Source organism: Lagopus leucura, unplaced genomic scaffold (assembly GCF_019238085.1).
Source record: "Lagopus leucura isolate 7727_CA_CO unplaced genomic scaffold, USGS_WTPT01 Super-Scaffold_100001, whole genome shotgun sequence".
NCBI classification, from domain to species: Eukaryota; Metazoa; Chordata; class Aves; order Galliformes; family Phasianidae; genus Lagopus; species Lagopus leucura.
The window spans coordinates 99,734,539-99,752,881 of record NW_024962262.1 but is presented as its reverse complement, the minus strand read 5'-3'; the positions used below and the strand labels follow the sequence as shown (position 1 = coordinate 99,752,881).

Sequence of the window (18,343 nt, the reverse complement as noted above, 5' to 3'; positions counted from 1 at the left end):
CAATACAGAATAAAGCAGTAACGGGCTGCACAGCATGGCTTTAAGGCTCCTGCAAAATTAAAAGATTTGGAGGCTCCAAGCAATGCTGGTCGGTGCAGCGGGCTGGGGGAAGGGCACCATGTGGTTTGGGATATTTTCACCAAATGTTAAATCACACAGAATATTTCACTCGTCTCCACTGTGAGATCACAACATGACTCCTCTGTAATGAATTCTTTATCTTGGCAGCTCTCCTGCTTTCTCCCAACCGTTCCTCCCTCTCCCCTTTGGGTCCCCGTGCCGGCACATCTGGCAGCATTCAGCCGGTGATTTTGGCCCGGGACACCCACACCTGTGCCCAGGGGCCGAGCACAGTTCCAAGGGGATGAGGAGGAGGTCGAGGGGGTCAGGGGACCGAAGTCCCCCTCCAGACCCACTGCACGCACCCAACCCCAAGCTCTTCTCCGAGGCACAAAATGCCGGCTCGAGGCGCAGCGCCTCGGTTCTATGCCGGGTGCGCTGCTCAGCCTATAGCCTCCAGCCCCTCGAAAGGCTCCACCGCCGCCTCGGGCCCACCAGCAGGCAGCACATGCCTATAGGGCTCGAAGAGCTGCTGGACCGGTTGCCGCAGCGACGGCGCGGCTACAAGCCGCGGTCACGCGGAGACCGGTCGTCGGGGCGACGCGTGAGTTCCGTCCGCAGCCGGCACCGCCATGGCCCCCAAGCGGGCCAAGGCCGGCGGGGCGGCCGCCTCCTCCTCCGCGGGGACCGCAGCGAAGAGCTGGGAGACTGCGCTGGCGTCCGCCCCGTTGGAGGAGGTGAAAGCGAAGGGCGGCCGAGGGGGGCCTGAAACTAACGGGGCGAGGGACGTTCTGGGGGGCCGCGGGTCGTGCGGGGTACCCCGTGTCCACCTCCGGAAGCCGCCCTCGGCACGGCACGGCCGCCTGCTCTCCTATCCCCGGGTCGGGCGCCAAGTTTCGACTCGGAGTGAACTTTTTATAAACTGCTGAACAACGGGGGTTTCGTGGAGGTGCTGACACAGCATTAACTCCCGCGTTGAAAATGTGAGGCTGTAATTTTCCTGCGTGAGCGTTGAGCAGCTAAAAGGCGCTTTTTTTTTTTTTTTTTTTTTTTTTTTTTTCTCCTTTGCTTTTGAACAACATGTGAGGGTCTAAAGGCGTATTTGGGTTTCCAGGTTCTATGCGTAAGCAATGTCATTCTAATAAATCTTGACTTGCAAGAAAGAAATTTGGTTTCAAAATAGCACGGCAGTTTTACAAACAATAATATTTCTCTAGCATGTGTTTGTATAGCACCACTTCTGCAAGTGAGACAAATGACTTCCATGGACCCCTTGTTTGGGGGGTTTGGGGGTTCCTGCCTCATTTGAAGACCCAGAGTATTTTTTGCTGTGTTTTCGCCTTGTTATTTTTTCATAATGTGGTAACACTTCTGGTAAGCGTGAAGACTTCAGAGTTCTGATTTAAATTGGCCGCTCAGTTTTCCAAAAATGCCTCTGATTCCAAAAGTCTCCCAAAAGTACTTAACTTGCATTCATTTTTTCGTTTGGTAGTCACCATCTTGTACAAGATTAGCCAAACAAAATCACTGTTTGCAGTAAGTTCTGCTGATCTGAGCCTGTTGCTTCTCTTCTCCTCTCCTCCCTCCCCCCCTCTGAATTTGCATTTTCAAAAGTACTTGAGCCCTTTCATGCTGTCGAATTCCATCCTTACTCCAGGAGAACATCCTCAAAGACTGAGAAAGAGGTGGAGGTTCCCTCTCCATACCCTTCTCAGCTCCTGGCCATTTTCCTGGGCTTGCTAGCAAGGTGCCAATTAGCGAAATTTTGTTTTTATGGTGGTGTTTATTGTGGCTGTGGATATTGTCCAGTGAATTCACTAAACAAAGTGCTCTGTTTATTCTACTGCTTCTATCTGTAATTTATTACATTTGTTAAATATAAACTGTTATATTGAGGTATTTTAAAAGGTAGGAAATAAATGCTCAAAATTTAGGAAATACCAAAATTAGGATTATTCGGGACCACACATTGAGGCAGATGGAAAGAAATATTGAATGTATTCACTGAATGGAATCAGAATCCTGTTGGAAGAAAGTATGTGATCACCTAATTAAGGATTATTGTAATGCCTGTACCCAAGGGAGCTTAATTAAGATTCCTTGGTTCCTTAATTGTGATACTGTCCATGTGTTTTATGTTCCAATTAAACTAATTCCATTTTCACTGTTTTGCTGCTGGCAGGCAGAGCCTCGGGGTCAATTTGAGCTCAAGCTTCTGTGGTGCTGGGCAACTGCTAAAACGCCCTGTTGGAGGGAATTCTTACTCAGCTCTGATTATCCTGGGCAGAGACAGACATAGTACTTAGCTTTCGAATGCTCTTCCGAGCATCAGAGTTCATGATGCCGAGACATGGATATACTTAATGTAAATGATTGTGCTTTGTAAAGCCATAGCTTTGGCGTATGTGTGCCTGTGCTGCCAAATTTTTGTTTCTTCCTCTTGAACGTGGAAAAAACTGATTTTCTTACTTACTTAATCACGTAAGGTTTTGTTATGAAGGGGTAAAAATGATCTTTCTAATCAAACCTCGTTCAGCAAATAGTCTAAACTCAGTATCCTCTTCTCTCCCTGCCCTCCTCAGCAATCTTACAGCATATAGCATTTAAACTCAAATACGTAAAGGTCAGACACTGAAAGCAGCCTTTTATAGAAAGTGTTGAGCTATTTTAATTATAGGTGTCACCAACCACACTGTGCAAAATTATTTCTTGCATCGTATGCAATATACTGTATGAAGCTGAAATATTTGGGAGATGACAGGAACTCCTACCAATTAAGTACATTTCTCTCCTGGTAAATCATGTATAATGAATTTTAAAATCTTTTATCAATTTAGAGAATATTCTTTCCCTTTAGTGGAGTCAGAGGGCATTTACTAGAACTGGTTTTATACTGTACCAGGTAAGCTAAGCAATGAAATTTCACATTTTGATGTGTGTTTATGACTTACTTAGAATATTTTATTAGCCTGATCTTATGAAAAGGAGTCATTTCACATGTGGTGTTAACATTTTATGGAGGGTATGCTAACCAAAATATGATTTAACTGGTATTTACTAACCAAATAATGGCTTTTTCTTAAAAACACTGTGAAAACTGGCAAACAGACAACATAAAAACAGGTACAGAGGAAATATGGATTTTGCAGAGTCTAACGTAGTTTATATACATCTTTTGTTTCTAACGTACTCTGCAGAAAAAAAAAGGAGCTACAAGTTGCGTTTGTCTTCATTTATTTATCAGGATAATTTGATTGGGTTAATTGCAAAATTTAATCACAAAATATAAACTAAGATGCTCAGATTTATATTTTTCATGCTTTGAGTAGATATAAGGCTGTATTTGCTGGTTGAAAAGTGAATTCTGAGCAAACACAGCTCTGATATATCTATTCTATGTCCTTATTAGGTGCTCTAACTGAGCATAGCAACTGGAAGTCGCGTTCTGCTCTGATTTCCCATCTGTACTGTTTTGCTTTATCGGCATTTTAAGGCCTGAAAATTGAACTGAATCTAGACCTTGTAAAACCATTGAAAACATTCTGAATAGGATGGCTCAACTTTTGATCTCTGTTCATTCTGCTTGCTCTTTGGAGAGAAACTAAATGCTCAGTTGAATTGTGTTGCTCTGTAACCTGCAATCATGCAGCAAAAGCCCAAGCTCCTGAAACCAGAATCCAGTAGTAATGTGGGTAGGTGTCAGTCAGCAGGTAATGAAAGCGGACTTGAAGGTATCTTAACACTGATGCCCTGCGCATCTCTGCATTAGGGCTGCAAAATTGCTGATGAGCCACTTTTTCCACTAATTCCTGCTGTATTTACAGGTTTACAAGTTCCCTCATTGCTGAAAACAAAAAATGCTAAGGGTTATGCCTTCCCAAGCCTTCATAAATGACTTATAAATCTTGCTTTTTCTAGGGCTTTACTTAAAATTGAGGAGATTAAAGAATCTCATTTTTCAATGCTCAAATATTTGGAGTTTTAAGCTTTCAAATGTTTCCCTTTAGCAATTAGAGTTACATTTGAAATTACAATGTAAAGAAATGAGCCTACTAGTTGTGGCCCTTTGGAGGAAACACACACACAAACAAACAAACCAACAAACAAACAAAACACCCACAGATGAGACAACTGTTTGATGCTTTTTCTAGCAACAGGAATCTAGAAACCAGTACTTCAAGTGTAGCCAATGTGTCTGATTTGTTCAAATGTCTCCTCTGAAACAACTGCTCTTCTACATCTAGGAAATGAAGCAAGACGTTAAAAATGGAAAGAAAGCTGCTTGTGTGGAGTTTTGGGAATTAGGTGGATCTTGCTGGGTCTAGAGGTTCTTCTGCAGAAGGACATTCAAGCTTCCCCTATTGATCATTTCTGAGAGATTCTGACTTGTTTCAAGTCTTGACATGGTCAAGTGTTTTGAAATGAGGGACACGTAATCATTTGTGACAGTGATTGTAACCGAGTATCTTCCAGTTAGAGTGATCCTACCCATAACTGGAAATTGCATAGAAGATATCCAGTTACCAGTGTCACATTTCCCATTATTATTAGCGCTCAGTTTTGAACCAGTGCTGTTGATTCTCTGGGCAGTCTGCTATCTCTGTTTCCCTCATCTCCACTGACAGTCAGGAGTGCTTCTGCTGTTCCCCTAATGGCAGCCTCCCCACGCTGTCTCTGTGCTTTTCCTCTAGTTATTGCATGATTTTCTCTGTCCTATACTCTAAGCTGGGAACTTCATTTGAGGTAACCCTGAGGTCATTAATCTGTGCTCCCTCAGATCCTTTGTTAGGACTCTCTTCTAGAATAACATTTGAAAAAATTGAACTGAGCAGAGCAGCAGTTGTATATTGAGGGAGAATATGTTTTAAAAGTAACCGTATACATTTTATTACTCTTCCTTCTCAGTTTTATGTTGTGATTTTAGGTGGTGAGCTGTAGAAGCAGGGTCTGTTTCTTCTCTTTCCTTTCAAAGCCTTGAACATTAAGGGTACTGTTACAGTATTGATAATATAAGGACAGTGTTGCAAAAAATAATAAATTTTAAGGTCAGAAGAAAGACAGTCAGTTGAACATCTTAAGCTATGTACTAATGCTACTAATGCTGCTATTCTTTGTCCACATTGACCTCAGTTGCTGTTATGAACATTCCACTTTACTGGAAAATGAACCTCAAGGGCTTCAAAATCAGTGGGTGTAGAAATAGATGGCATGCTGTTGGTAACTGGGAATTCTGCATCATTATTCCCTGCTCAAGTCTGTATAGCTATTGCTGTATTTATCCAGCTCCTGTTCACAGGTGTTGTGTGTTTCTATAAAAGGAATATATTTCTAATTCATATTCCAGCTAAAGAGGGATAGGAGCTGTTCTGTGGAGAAGCTCTTTTGAAGCAGAAAATTAATGGAGGGAAAATGACGCTACTAGTGTCAAGAGCATACCTTTGGTGAATCCCTGAAAATGTTTTGTTTGGATAAATCTGAAAGGTTTTGGGGTAATTCATTTTCACAAGCTGGACTTATCCTGATGTTTTGCATCGGTGCTATGGGCTTCTCTGAAGGTGACCACCTCAGTAGAAATCAGGAAATGTTTATCCTTGGCTTCAAGTGCCTCTCAAAGAAATGAAGAAGTGTTGCAAAGAAAAAAGTCCAGTTACACATAAGCCAAGTGCCTGGGAAAATATTAAAGGTGCTTGGAATTGGACAAGGAATCTGAGACTTGAGAAAGCTGGCAATGAAGTCATGTAATGAAGCTGAGGACTAACTGCATGGGGAGACTGAGGAGAAGATGATGTTAGGAGTTAGGGATGCAAGAACTGGGTGTGAGAAGGATTTGGAGAAGTTATGGCACTCTGAAACAGAGAGTAGAAACAGAAGAAGTGAGATAGCAACAATTGTGGGCTAAGGGTGCAAAGGTCAAGAAGAGTCAGAGCTAGGAGGAATACAGGTTTCACAGGCATCACTGTTCCAGGATGATCTTAGTTCTAAGTAGATGTAATTTCTGGGCACCAAGGTACTGGCGTGTTCTAAAGAGAAAGAGAGCATGAGGTAGAGAGGTCTTAGAACTCTGATGGAGTTTTTTTCACACATCTGAAAAACAAAGACATTGTAGGAACAGGCACTGTTGCTACTGGATCATTCCCCACCTGAAGCCAAGACTAAAACTTTGCGTTTCTGAATATTTCATTGTTTGTGCTATTGGCCTGTCTCTGAGACACCTACTGCATTTCATTCCCCTCTTGGTGACCTACACTAAGGAGAACATCTTGGTGATTAGCTGCTCCGTTTGCTTACCTCACGTCTGGATGGTCCTTCTCAAGGCTCCAGCATTGCTCACAATGCTGATACAAGAGAGTCATTCAATCACGACAGCTTGCACTTGTGGAAGCCTAGAATATAATGCATTTGCACACAAGTATGGACATCCAAATACTCTCTGTTCAAAGAAGGCAGCTGTACAATGACAAATTTAACTGTAATTCACATTAACTGCAACTCCTGTACATGTTTTGATGATAATGTTAAAATATCAAGTTCGTTTATACACCCACAGCTATCTTGACAACTTTAGGCAGGGTGAGCTGTCAGTATTCCCCAGCTCTGTAGAAAGGGGAAAAAGGAGTTGAGTGGACCTACGTCAGTCCCCGCATGGGTCATTGATGGAGAGCTGAGCTGCCAGCAGTGCTGCAGCCATTGCCATTTTTCCAGTGAGCAGTGTCACCACTGCAACGTGGCTGGACACACTTCTCTATTGCAAAGAATTAGGGTAGGCTTTTTTTTTTTTTTTTCAGATATGAGAAGGAACAAATGAAGAATAGTGTTGTGAAACTGGAAAAAGATAAACCTGACTTTTTATCTTTTTTTTTTTTTTTTTTTTGAAAGATTCTTTCCCTGTCTTTACTGTATACTCAGGTTTTGTTCTATTGTTCTGCAAGCATACATGCATGCGTTTTTCATGATATATTAATATGAAAATATTTTCATAAAAATCCTGCATGATTAGCTTTTCTTAAATTTCTCTTTAGCAGTCTGCTTAACCTGCTCCTGATTGTATGACAGTGTCTTTGGACCACTTAGATCTTGCTGAAGCTGTTTCCGTGTTGACCCTAATGAAGTTTTATTGATATCTTTGCAGTTTAAACATGCAGGTGTGCAATAGAATATATATAACATGGTGTGTCTTGAAGTGTGGAAAACACAACTCCTAGATGTATTTCTGGTTCAGGTGCCACCAGTTCAGGTGTCACTGATGCTGATAAAGAACACTGGAGAGAGCTATAGATGTGTTGGAGATGACCACTCACTTTCTGAAAGGGATTCCAGTTGGAGTAAAAACAGTGGAGAAGATTTGCTTAAATGACCCATTTGCACAAAATTTATCTTTGTTCAAATACTTAGTGAAAAATTGTAAGAATGCATGAATAGACAGACCCTTATAAAACATACAAACAATACCATGTTTTTTAGAAAATAGTATCCAGTCAGTTTCTCTTTTCCAGGATGAAGAAGCTGGATTTTTTTTCATTTTTCTAGAGCAAATAGATAATGCCAGCAGTATAAATACATACGTTTAAATTCTACATCCTTTTTGTTTACCAGACTCTCAAATGTGCAAATGACATGCAAAAGTTATTTCACCTTTGTGCAATGTCAATGCAGCATCTGCCTCTAAGGTGTTCTGGTATTATTGGGCTCTTGCTTTTTCCACAGCATAATGCTGCCACCTGATGGCAGAAATAATTGGAATAAATCAGTATGTGCTTTTGCAGGTTGTACACTTTATTGTAGTGTGTTTCATATGATAATGAATATGTGTTAAATAAAGTAATTATGGCTACGTGCTCACTCATTCAAACTGCAGAGAAGCTTTATTGTGTGCTCGTGTTCTAATGCATTAAATATTTTATTTTGGAAAGCAGGATGATTGGAAGCCTAGCGTCGCTTTTGTGGTGGGAGCCAGAATTGAGGATGAAATTCACACAAAGGCCTTGTCCCTTGCTGTGCAGGTGCCACAGCGGAAGCTGTTCAGCGTGGTAGCACGTGAAGATATCTTCAGACAGGTATTCCAAGAAAGGAACTTTTGATAACAAACCAAACCATAAATGAATCACTCTGGAAATTTCAAAAGTTACACTACTTCATAGGAATTAAAAATGGAGGTGGAGAACCTTACTATGTAAGTTGGTTTGCTCCCTGTGTTTGAGTCTTCTTCAGACTTTTCTTCAAGGTGCTCATCAAAGCTCCCTCCCTAAGGAACTTTAAGATGATTTACAATAGCAAGTTTTGTTGTATTTACAATAACAAGTAAAATAATTTGTTTAAAATTAAAATCTGATCACAGCAGAATGCTTTATTTCCTTGCAGATTGCAGAATCTGGAAGTCAGAAGGGAAAAAAGGTTAAGGATGTGCCTATGTTCTATGAGGTAAGTAACATATATTGCAAAGTCAGTGCTCTTATGTTGAGGTAATTACAGCTGTGTAATTATGTTATACATACCAGAGTAAATGCAATTCTACTGACTATGTCTGGTATGATCACTCATCTTAGTTTAGATACTTGACTGCTTTCTTTCTCTGATACCAACATATTTCTGTTGGACTACTAATTAGGTGAGAATCAAGATATCTTTTTAGAGATATTAGTTTTATTAAGAATATGTTATGAGGTCTTATTTTGATGGTAAAAATTACAGAAAAATAGACTCTGCTCTTCCAGATGCTCACAGTTATTTAGAGACTTATCCCTTCATTTATTGGCATGCAAGCCCATAAACGAAACACCAGCTCTGTGTGCTAGTATCCATTATAATCTCAGTTTGATGTTAAATTCTAACCTGATTCGTCAAGTGGGGTATGTCAATGGGGTTGGGAGTCATGCTTAGTACAAAGAGGACTTCCTTCTCCCTACCTTGTTAATGTTTTATGTACAGCTTGTGAGAGGCTATAAAATTCTGTAATTAATTATAAGATTGTTTAAAATTTTCTCAGGTAGTGTTTTATGGCCCTACAGACCTGGAACATTAAGAATTTTGGATCCCTCTAAAAAGATCTTGTTTGCATTTTAGTTCTGAAATGACTAATAAAGTTTTTATATGTCTCGGGTTTTGGTGGACTTTATAACAGGTCTTTTTAGTTGCAGTCTGTTTTTCGGTAATGCCAGACTACTATCTGAACAAGTCCCTTTGGAATTATTTACCACTGACATGACTGTGAATTTTATGCAATTAACCCTCTTTGTTTAGGACCAGCCTCCCAGGCAAACCCACCCTTATATTACCTGGGATGTAAAACCCTTTCAGTCCTACTGACGGAAAGATTTTGAAGTCTGGTTCTAAGCAGAAGCTTTGTATGATACCTGTATTTAATTACTAAGAGCAATTTTCCTTGTGAAGTGGATACTTATTAAATTCCAGCTGTCAGTTCTGTGTCTCATTAGCTACTTACTTTATTCCTCAAAGACATTTTTTTCCTCCCTTCCTTTAACAGAGAATATAAAATGCCTGTTCTGACCTTTTGCTTGGACTCAGTTTCCTTTCTGGCTGTAGCAAATTAGAAGATTGATCATGTTGCCACAAGCATTAGGATCCTGCCTCTCTGGGCAGAAATTTACTCCTGAGTGTGTGCTTCAAATCCACATACAGTCTGTGCATTCAAAGCTTTTGCTGCAATAGGAATGAACAAGTATGAGGCTAGCACAGAACAGAGCTATGAAATGCTCTTTAGAGAGGAGCATTTCTGACCCTGCTGCACACAGTTCTTCTCTGTTGTGGGATTCAACACACTTGAGGAATATGTACATTCCACAGGTGCATATTCATTTCTAGTGATACAGTAAATTAAATTACTAAACCATTAATGATCTTTGTATGTGTAAAGTATGCATGTGAGTGAATTTCAGACTGATGACTGATGCATATTAATGTGGCTGTTAATGGTATTAACAGCAACACTGTTACCCTGCAAATTGTGTCTACTCAAATGTTGGGTGTTTTAATAAGTTCCAATGTAGCAGTCTGCAGTGCCTGCTCTAAGTCAAGAAACATTAACAAACTGTTGTGTTGGTGTACTGCAAGCTAGATATATATCATAGCAAAGCAATTCCTTTTGTCTATTCTAAATTATTTCCCTTTTGTCTATTCTAAGTTATTTCCCTTCAGGGCTTTTAACATCTTAGTGTGTTTGATTTCATATAACTTGCTGTAGAAATTGAACAGGATAATAGCAGGGCTTATGGATGTAAAGCTTAAAAGATTTCCAAATCCAGACGAATTTAGTGTCTAACTGCTTTTCTTCCTCTGAAATGACTTGAGGAGGAGTAGGAGCTCTGATTTGTAATTTATTGCTATTTCCAGCACTTAATTAAATGATGTTAGGCTAATTATCTCAAAGATGCCTTTTTTTTTTTTAATGGAAAGAAAAACATTACATTACATTTCCTGTAAAATAATAACAGATTTCATATTGAGTCAGGTTTATTTATCATAGACAGATTTTCTAACAGACAAGACCTAAAGCTGTATTTTGAATAAAATATATGTATTATATATGCGAGGTACATATCTTCTATTGTTTTTGTACCTGTTTGTGTTGTAAGTTTTCTGTTAGGATGGGTAACGTTATATGTAATTACGATGCTTTACCACTACAAAATATGAGACTGTGTTTCAGTTTCCATATGTTGATTTTTGAAAATCTTTTCAAGCCTACATTTTCCATACTGGCATTGTTCATCACACTATTTTAAATTATTTTTTTCTGGAAAATTCTAGTGAGATTGAGTTCAAGGCCTATAGGTATGGAAAGATTTTTTTTTTTTCCTTACAGCATTTGTTTTCCAGCTTTGTCATACTCTTAGAGGCAGGGTTTGGAATGTTGTCCTTACATTACTCAGAAAATCTTGAGGATTCTTGCCACATACACGGAAGGGAATAAGCTGGAGCTGGAGAGTAGTACCATGGTACGAAAAGATTTTAAGAGAAGTTGGAACTTCATGCAGTCCCTACATGTGAGAAGACTGCAAGTAGATAACAGGGTTGCTGCAAAAAAACAGCTGAATAATGGACGTGGCCATGAGAGGGAGGGGCATGGGAGAGTGTACCTTGTTGCTTACAGAAAAAGTATCAACTCAGATACCTCACACTTCAGGACTGACATAAGCAGAGAATGTGCCAGTTTTATTGTTTGAGCGAAGATACATAGCAGTTAGCTCACATTGACGGACATAGACAGGCATATAGAGGTATCTACCTAGTTGTGCAGTTTCACAAAACAACCCAAAGAGACCCCCAAATCAAACTTTCTAGTATGCACAGTTTTCCTGTCAAAATCCAGTTCAATTGAATGTTTGCACGTAAATCTTAATTAGTGCATGTTTTGTACAGCTCATTTTTGAGGACTAAAAGGTTATTGATTAGAAACAGAATCTCACCTTGCTTTAAAATTGTTTATAGGGCACTTGTTTTTTGTTTAATGGTTGGGGTTTTTTTTGTTGTTCTTTTTTTCCCCAAGTCTGTGCTGTCAGAATCCTTGGGAGTTTGTGTAATGTTAACAGTACTTCTAGCCTTAATAACAGCAGGATCAGAAGTATCCTTTGAGTTTTGAGGTGTAAGTGAAGCAGATTCCCATCCTATCACTTCTAACTCAGGATATGTTACCTGAAATATAAAGATCTACTGTAGGACAGTAACAATTGAAAAAGCTGAAATGGAGAGCAAACTGAATGAATTTTGGCAGAAAGTGATAGACTTAAACCAGTCTTATTTCAGGCATTTCTGTGGATTATTTTTTTGCTTGGAGTTTGTGGAATATAGATTTATGTGGTAAGAGTTGCTGCCTGTAAGATTATTTGAAGTAAGTATTATTTTTCGGTGATACCACAGTGTCCACAATAAAGAAGAGATCCACTTCGGAAGGGAACTCAGCGTGTAGTTCCTGGCATAGGTGCTATTCTTGTATTATGAACGTTTGCATGCATGCATATATGTATGTGTGTGCTGATGTGCATAAATAGTCAAAGCTGTCTTATTCTAGTACTCCTTCACCTCAATGGCATGAATTGCATTGAGGAATTCAAAACAATTTTTGTGTCCTTTCTTCAGTAGGTCCTAAATACCTCATGCCTTTCTATGTTTTTTCAATGATGTCCCTTTTTTCTGCGATCTGTCTCTAACAATACTTTCACTGAAGAAAGGAGGGGGGAAAAAAAAAAAAAAAAGGAACTAGGAAGAAGGGTATGCATCTATATTGCCAAAAGGATCTTACAGTAAATTTATAGTGTAGAAAAACTGAGCTACTGGTTTTATCGTGTTGTGTTTGTTTTTTTTAATGTAATATGGCTAATGGTACCATACCTTTGGTGAAAAAGTGATATGAATCTCTCTTATCATACTTTCCTGAATGAAGTAGCTTCATATATCAGACATCTTGCTTTTGAAAAAGTAGAAATGAAAATCAACATCTTTAGCCCATTGACCCCTGCTCCTATAAGAATTCTCACTGTCCTCTGTAGTGATTCTTCCTATGAATTCTTTTGTCATCCATTAGATTCTTGTCCCTAATTGCATTCATGATTCCACATCCCCCTTTTAGCTGTACAGTTTTCTACCCTACTACCATAAGTATTTTTGCAATCTAATGGCCTAGAGTATACGTCTGTAACATTATATATTTCTTGTGCTTAATTCTTGCTGCATAAAGTTGATATATGCAATGCTTTTTAACTTGGATTTTACATCAGATTAACAACTCAATGTGGAAACAAAACTCTTAATGTTGCAGACGTAATACTTGCTATTAGGAGTATTTTTACCCAAGAAGGCATAAGCTCTTGTGAGTCTTGTGGCAGCTGGAGGAGAGCAAAGATTGATTAGTAGCCAGGATATGTGTTACTGAAGAAACAAGTTTCAGAAATAACACAAGTAAGGAATATTGTTAGGGATTCCTTTTGGTGTCTTGTAGAAACAAAAATGATCAAAGGTGAATTGTTTTTGTGGAAGTGTATGTCTGGACAAAACACCATCAGAATGGTTAAGATCAAGACTAGGCTTTCTCGAAAGTAGAGATAGTCAATCTAAAATCTAGTCTTCAAAGTCAAAAGATGATGTGATTAGAATTTATTTTGTAGTAAAAGTTAGGTTTTGTTTTCTTTCCACTGTGGAAGAAAAATTACATCAAAAAGTGATTGTAAGATCGAATAGTTCAAGAACCAGAACTCTTCACACGTGTGTGTCATTGTTGTGTCAAGAATGCTTGATAGTAAAAATCGCTTCAAAAGTCATGCTGACTGCTCAGAAGGATAGAAGAGTTTAATTTTAATTTTGAAGGCCAGTACAAATACTGCAATCTTAAATATTATAATAGAACAGAACTGTTCTCAGGTCAGCCTTTATCAAGTGCAATTGTGTGAATGAGAGTTAACAGAATTTCATTGCAGGTGCATTTTGTCTTTATACAGTATAGGTATACATGCTCAAGAGATTATTGGGAGTTTTCATTAAATGAAGATGCCTTTTACAGAGGTGCTAGGGCCAGGGAAGGGTAGGGAACTTTCGGTCCAGCTGTGGGTACTAGCTTCTCAGTGGTTTTCAGCTCACCTGTTGCCAATATCCTACAAGGTAAATAGTTGTTTCCAACATGCATGCAACTTGATATAAAATTTTTTGGTGTTTCCATGCAGGTTTTGTTGAAATATGTGTGTAACTAAGCAAATAACAGTGATGTCTGTAGCAATCTTGGAACTGGTAGAGACCCTCTGGAAAAGGAAGTGCTGTTCTTGTTTTGTTGCCTTCACAATATCAGGTGCCTATAAGGGGTTAACTAAGAGTCATATTTCTCAAGTAGAATAAATAACCACGGAATCCGATGTCATTGAAGGAAAAAAAGAAGTGCTTAAGTCCCACTGCAAATATGGACCACAGTGGAAAAGTGCTGCTGAGGAGTTTTGTGGTGCCAAGTCCATAAGGCCATTGGGACTTTCTGTCTCACAGGTTGCTAGGTTTCATAGGAAACTGGCAACTAGGTGGGTTCTGCCAGCACAGGGTTTGATGAGGCAACTTCACTTCTTAAATCTTTTTGTTCCTCGTCTTTTTGGGATAACAGGTATTATTATTATTATATTATATATATAATAATATATATTATATTATTATTGGGATAACTCATCTTATTTCTCTCCCTTGCCGGATACAGTATCAGAGAAACATGACTTCAGCTTTGTAAAGTTCACTGTGTGAATCCATTTGGCTGAAGTTACTAGAAAGAATGTGCTTCTCAGAAACACAAAATATTCTGCTCCTCAACAAGATTTGTTGAGCACATTTATACCACTGAAATGTATATGTTTCAAGATTTGATCATAGCAATATATCTCTTCTTCTGAAAACATATCACAGCAGACTGGTATATCTTTTCTATTTAGAGAGCTTTGATTTCTTTGGTTGTTCCTCAGGAATTACTTAAATGCCATTTCTCCCCAGTTAGAGTGTTAAAATTGAACAGGTGTTAAGGGGTCGTATGAGAGAATCTTTACTTTCCATAAAGTTCATCTTTGCTGAGATATCAATGCTGATGATTAATCCTTTTGGTCACTGGATATTCACATTATATTTTTTAATTCTTTAGAGCAGTTAGGTTTGGTAGCAGTTAGGTGACCAGGAAGCATTGGAAGTATATATCATAGATGGTTAGAGCTGTTGTATGAGATCTTTAATAAAGCCAAAGTTAAAAGTCATCCTAATTTTTATGTAACGTATTTTTTCTCTTTTTTATTTAATTTGTGTTATTCAATTGTTTGTATTTCCTGTAAACATTGCCTGCTTGTAATAGTAAGACACACATGCTCTGTACGTATGTGTCTTAGAAAGTTCTCCTGTACTGCTTAAATTAAACCTGTGGAGATATCATGTGGAAAAGGACTTGGGGGTAATGGTGGGTGAAAAGCTTGACACTAGCAAATACCATGTGCTTGCAGCCTGGCAGGCCAACTGTATCTTGGGCTACATCAAAAGAGGGGTGGCAGGCAGTGAGAGGGAGGTGATTGTCCGCCTCTACTCTGCTCTTATGAGGCTCCATCTGCAGTACTGTGTCCAGACCTGGGACCCCCAGTGCAAGAAAGACGTGGAGCTGTTGGAGAGGGTCCAGAAGAGGCCACGGAGAGGGCTGCAGCACATCTCCTGTGAAGAAAGACAGAGGAAACTGGGCTTGTTCAGCCTGGAGAAGAAGGGACTCCAAGGAAACCTTGTGGTCTTTTTGATAGTTAAAGCAGTCCTGCAGGAAAGTTGGCTAAGGACTCCTTATCAGTGAGTGTAGTGACAGGACAAGAGGGAATGTCATTAAAGTAAAAGAGGGTAGATTCAGATTAAAGATATGGAAGAAATTTTTTACTCAGAAGGTGCTAATACAGGCTGCCCAGAGAAACTGTGGATGTCCTATCCCTGGAGGTGTTCAAGCCCAGGTTGAATGGAGCCTTGGGCAGCCTGATCTGATGGGAGATGCCCATGACATGGGGTTGGAGCTAGGTGGTCTTCCAGCCCAAGCTGTTTTGTGATTCTGTGATCCCCTCAGGTTGCGCATTGACTGTAGAGAGAGATTTAAAGCACAGACCTTCTTATGATATATTTTTCTATCTAGGTTTCTTCTCACCGGATTAGATTGTATTGTGATTTGGCAAAAATGGACTCACTCAACATATTTTAATAGGGCATGAACAGCCATTGCTGCTGTTTTGAGAAATGAGAAATAGAAAGGCAGATATTTAATACATGAATAGCATACATATTTGCTCAATATTGATCTAAAGTGAAAGTATACTAGTCTTATTTAAGTAGGTTTGTTTGAAAACTAAGGTTTAGATATGGAGGGATACTGAGAGAAAGAAAAAGACTTCAAATTTGCTTTTATTAGTTTTTAAAATTCTCTGGAATACATGTTGGTAGTGTCTTTACTGATTAATGAGGGTGATTCATTGATTTGGTGTAAGTTATTCAGTCTACCTGATGGATACATAAGCTCTGTATGGAGCTCTTTTCAGATACACACTTGATGTACTGATTTAGGTAATCCTTGAGCTCACTTTGAATTGTGAGTCATTAATTCACCAGTGAAGGAAGGTGACTAAAAAAGTAATCTTTTGACATCGTAATTGGGAAGACTTTCTGAGAGGCAAAAATGAAACAAGGGGAATGGTCTGACAGTATAGGCTGAATTACCTTTTGATAAACTGCAGGTGCAGTCTCAAATAAATTTTTTGTCAGCTCAAGGCCCTCCTGGTACTCTTTCAAAATGATGTTACAGTATGCTGTTATCACCAGATAATGAATGAAATGAATATCACCAGATTCAGAAATATTTATACTGTGCATAGACGTGTCTTCTTTGGACAGAAGTTTTTCAGGATAGCATGCAGCTTTCATTCCATAGTCTGGCTTGAAAGCTTATTACAAAGGATTCTCACAACACAGCACCACGCTAATCTGATGGCAGATTGTTATAAGTGAAGATTGCTTATTTTTCCTTCTTTCATTAGCTTGCTCAAAAAATACATGTTTGAACAGTAAAAAGTGTCTTCACTGGTATATGTAATCCACATAGCCTCTTTGCACTGCATCTGCTAGAAAGGGATTTGTACTGTGAAGGAACCATTATGTTTCTGGTAGGAACCATTGTGTGTATCTGACATTCTGAGGGAAGATGGGGCTCTAGCAAGTTTATCTTGGATGTAATGACAAAGCTGTGAAAATTGGTAATTTAAGTGCTTTTCTGATTATGCTGTAGCAGCCACAGTGGAGCTGTAAAGGCTATACTAAAAAGGAGGCAAATTAAAAAAAGATGAAGGCTCAGAATTTAAATGTTTCCTAAACATTTAAAACCTGCCTCTAGTCTCAACAACATCAGCATATGCCAGTGGTATAGTATCGCCTACAAGCACTCATGAAATGTTTGAGTGGCTTGAAATGCATGCCCTTTGCACCAGGCAGCTAAGTCTCTGCATGGTTCATACTGCCACTATGTGAGATCAAATACTGCATCACTGCAGCCTTTCTGCACTTCACAAAAGTGACCCCTGCTGTGTGAGGAATGCTAAGTTTCCTTTTCCTTTAAAGGACAAGAGGCTCTACCTAACTGAATTTGTCTGTCCAACTTTCCATGGTTTCTTACACAAGGAGAAGGTCATCATTGGCAGGATAAAGTATAGTCAATCTGAAATGAATCCACCTCACAGTACCCCCAAAAGATTCTTTCTGTACTCTTACCAAGTCTTTGTATTCAGCTTTTTGTTACTGAGGCTCTGTGGATTCTTAGTTGTTTATGCCAGGTGCCTGAATAATTCACAGGGCCACAAATAAAGAAAACGTGCATGCATGTAATAAATTCTTTTATCTACTCTGTGTGAATTGATTTATGTTCTATCTTTAAACTAGCTGTGATGAAGGATTGTTTTTTATTTCCTTAGGCTTGTTGCAGATTTCACATTGCTGTATGAAAAACTGATTACTTTCTTTTTATTGCCAAATGTTGGATGCTTATTTTATTCATCTTATTTGTCTGACCTCACTCCACAGTAGTAAAATGTACTCCTGTGAAAGAGAGTTTGGTCTATACCTTTCTAACACTTAATACAAAAATTGCCATTACTAATTGTTGGAACTTGTTAGAGTTGTCTAAACTCTATAATGAACTGGACATGTCTCAATTTCTGCGTTATCTGTCTACAGAATAGGAAAAGTCATGATGCATTGCACCTAACTGATAAAGTGCTTTGAGCTTCTCAGGAGGAATGGATTGTAAGAGTCTGTGCATTCCTTCCTTCTTCCATGAACAATAAATCAGCAACTGCCATCAAAGTGGGTTACTATATATACTTTTTAGGAATCCTTCCAGAATCCCTTCATTTCCTCTCTATTGTGCATCAAGAAATGTGCATCTCATCTAGATTAGGCAGTTAAGAAACATGTTTTTGCATAAGCTGTTAACACCATTTATGAAAAAAAAGAAGTATGAGAATTTTTTTATCTAAGAGAAATTAATCTGATATTTCTAGCAAACTGTCTTCCTTTCAGAGCTTTGATTTTCTCTAGCTAGCTCTAAATTACACTTTTTTGTTGGAATGGCTTGAAACTTTTAGGGTGACTAGAGTCTGTGAATTTTTTTAAGTCTGCTCTTAACATGTCAGCGGTTTTCTGCCAGGACTCTGAAGTCACTAGGAATCTTTCCAGAAGCCTTCTATGGTTGGTTTGCTGAGATAGTGACCAGTAACTATTCTTACTCAGACTGCAAAAGATGTAAAACAAA

The 18,343-nt window shown here is 38.9% G+C and overlaps 1 protein-coding gene across 1 annotated transcript in view; it reads left to right on the top strand.

Moving 5' to 3' along the window:
• The first annotated feature begins 364 nt into the window (after window positions 1–364).
• The window catches only part of SPAG17 (sperm associated antigen 17), a 91,544-nt gene continuing 73,565 nt past the window's right edge, over window positions 365–18,343 (top strand). The window contains exons 1-3 of the mRNA XM_042866836.1: window positions 365–787; window positions 7,974–8,114; window positions 8,419–8,478. Of these exons, the coding sequence (XP_042722770.1) occupies window positions 365–787; window positions 7,974–8,114; window positions 8,419–8,478 (624 nt within the window). The remainder of the gene's footprint in view (window positions 788–7,973; window positions 8,115–8,418; window positions 8,479–18,343) is intronic.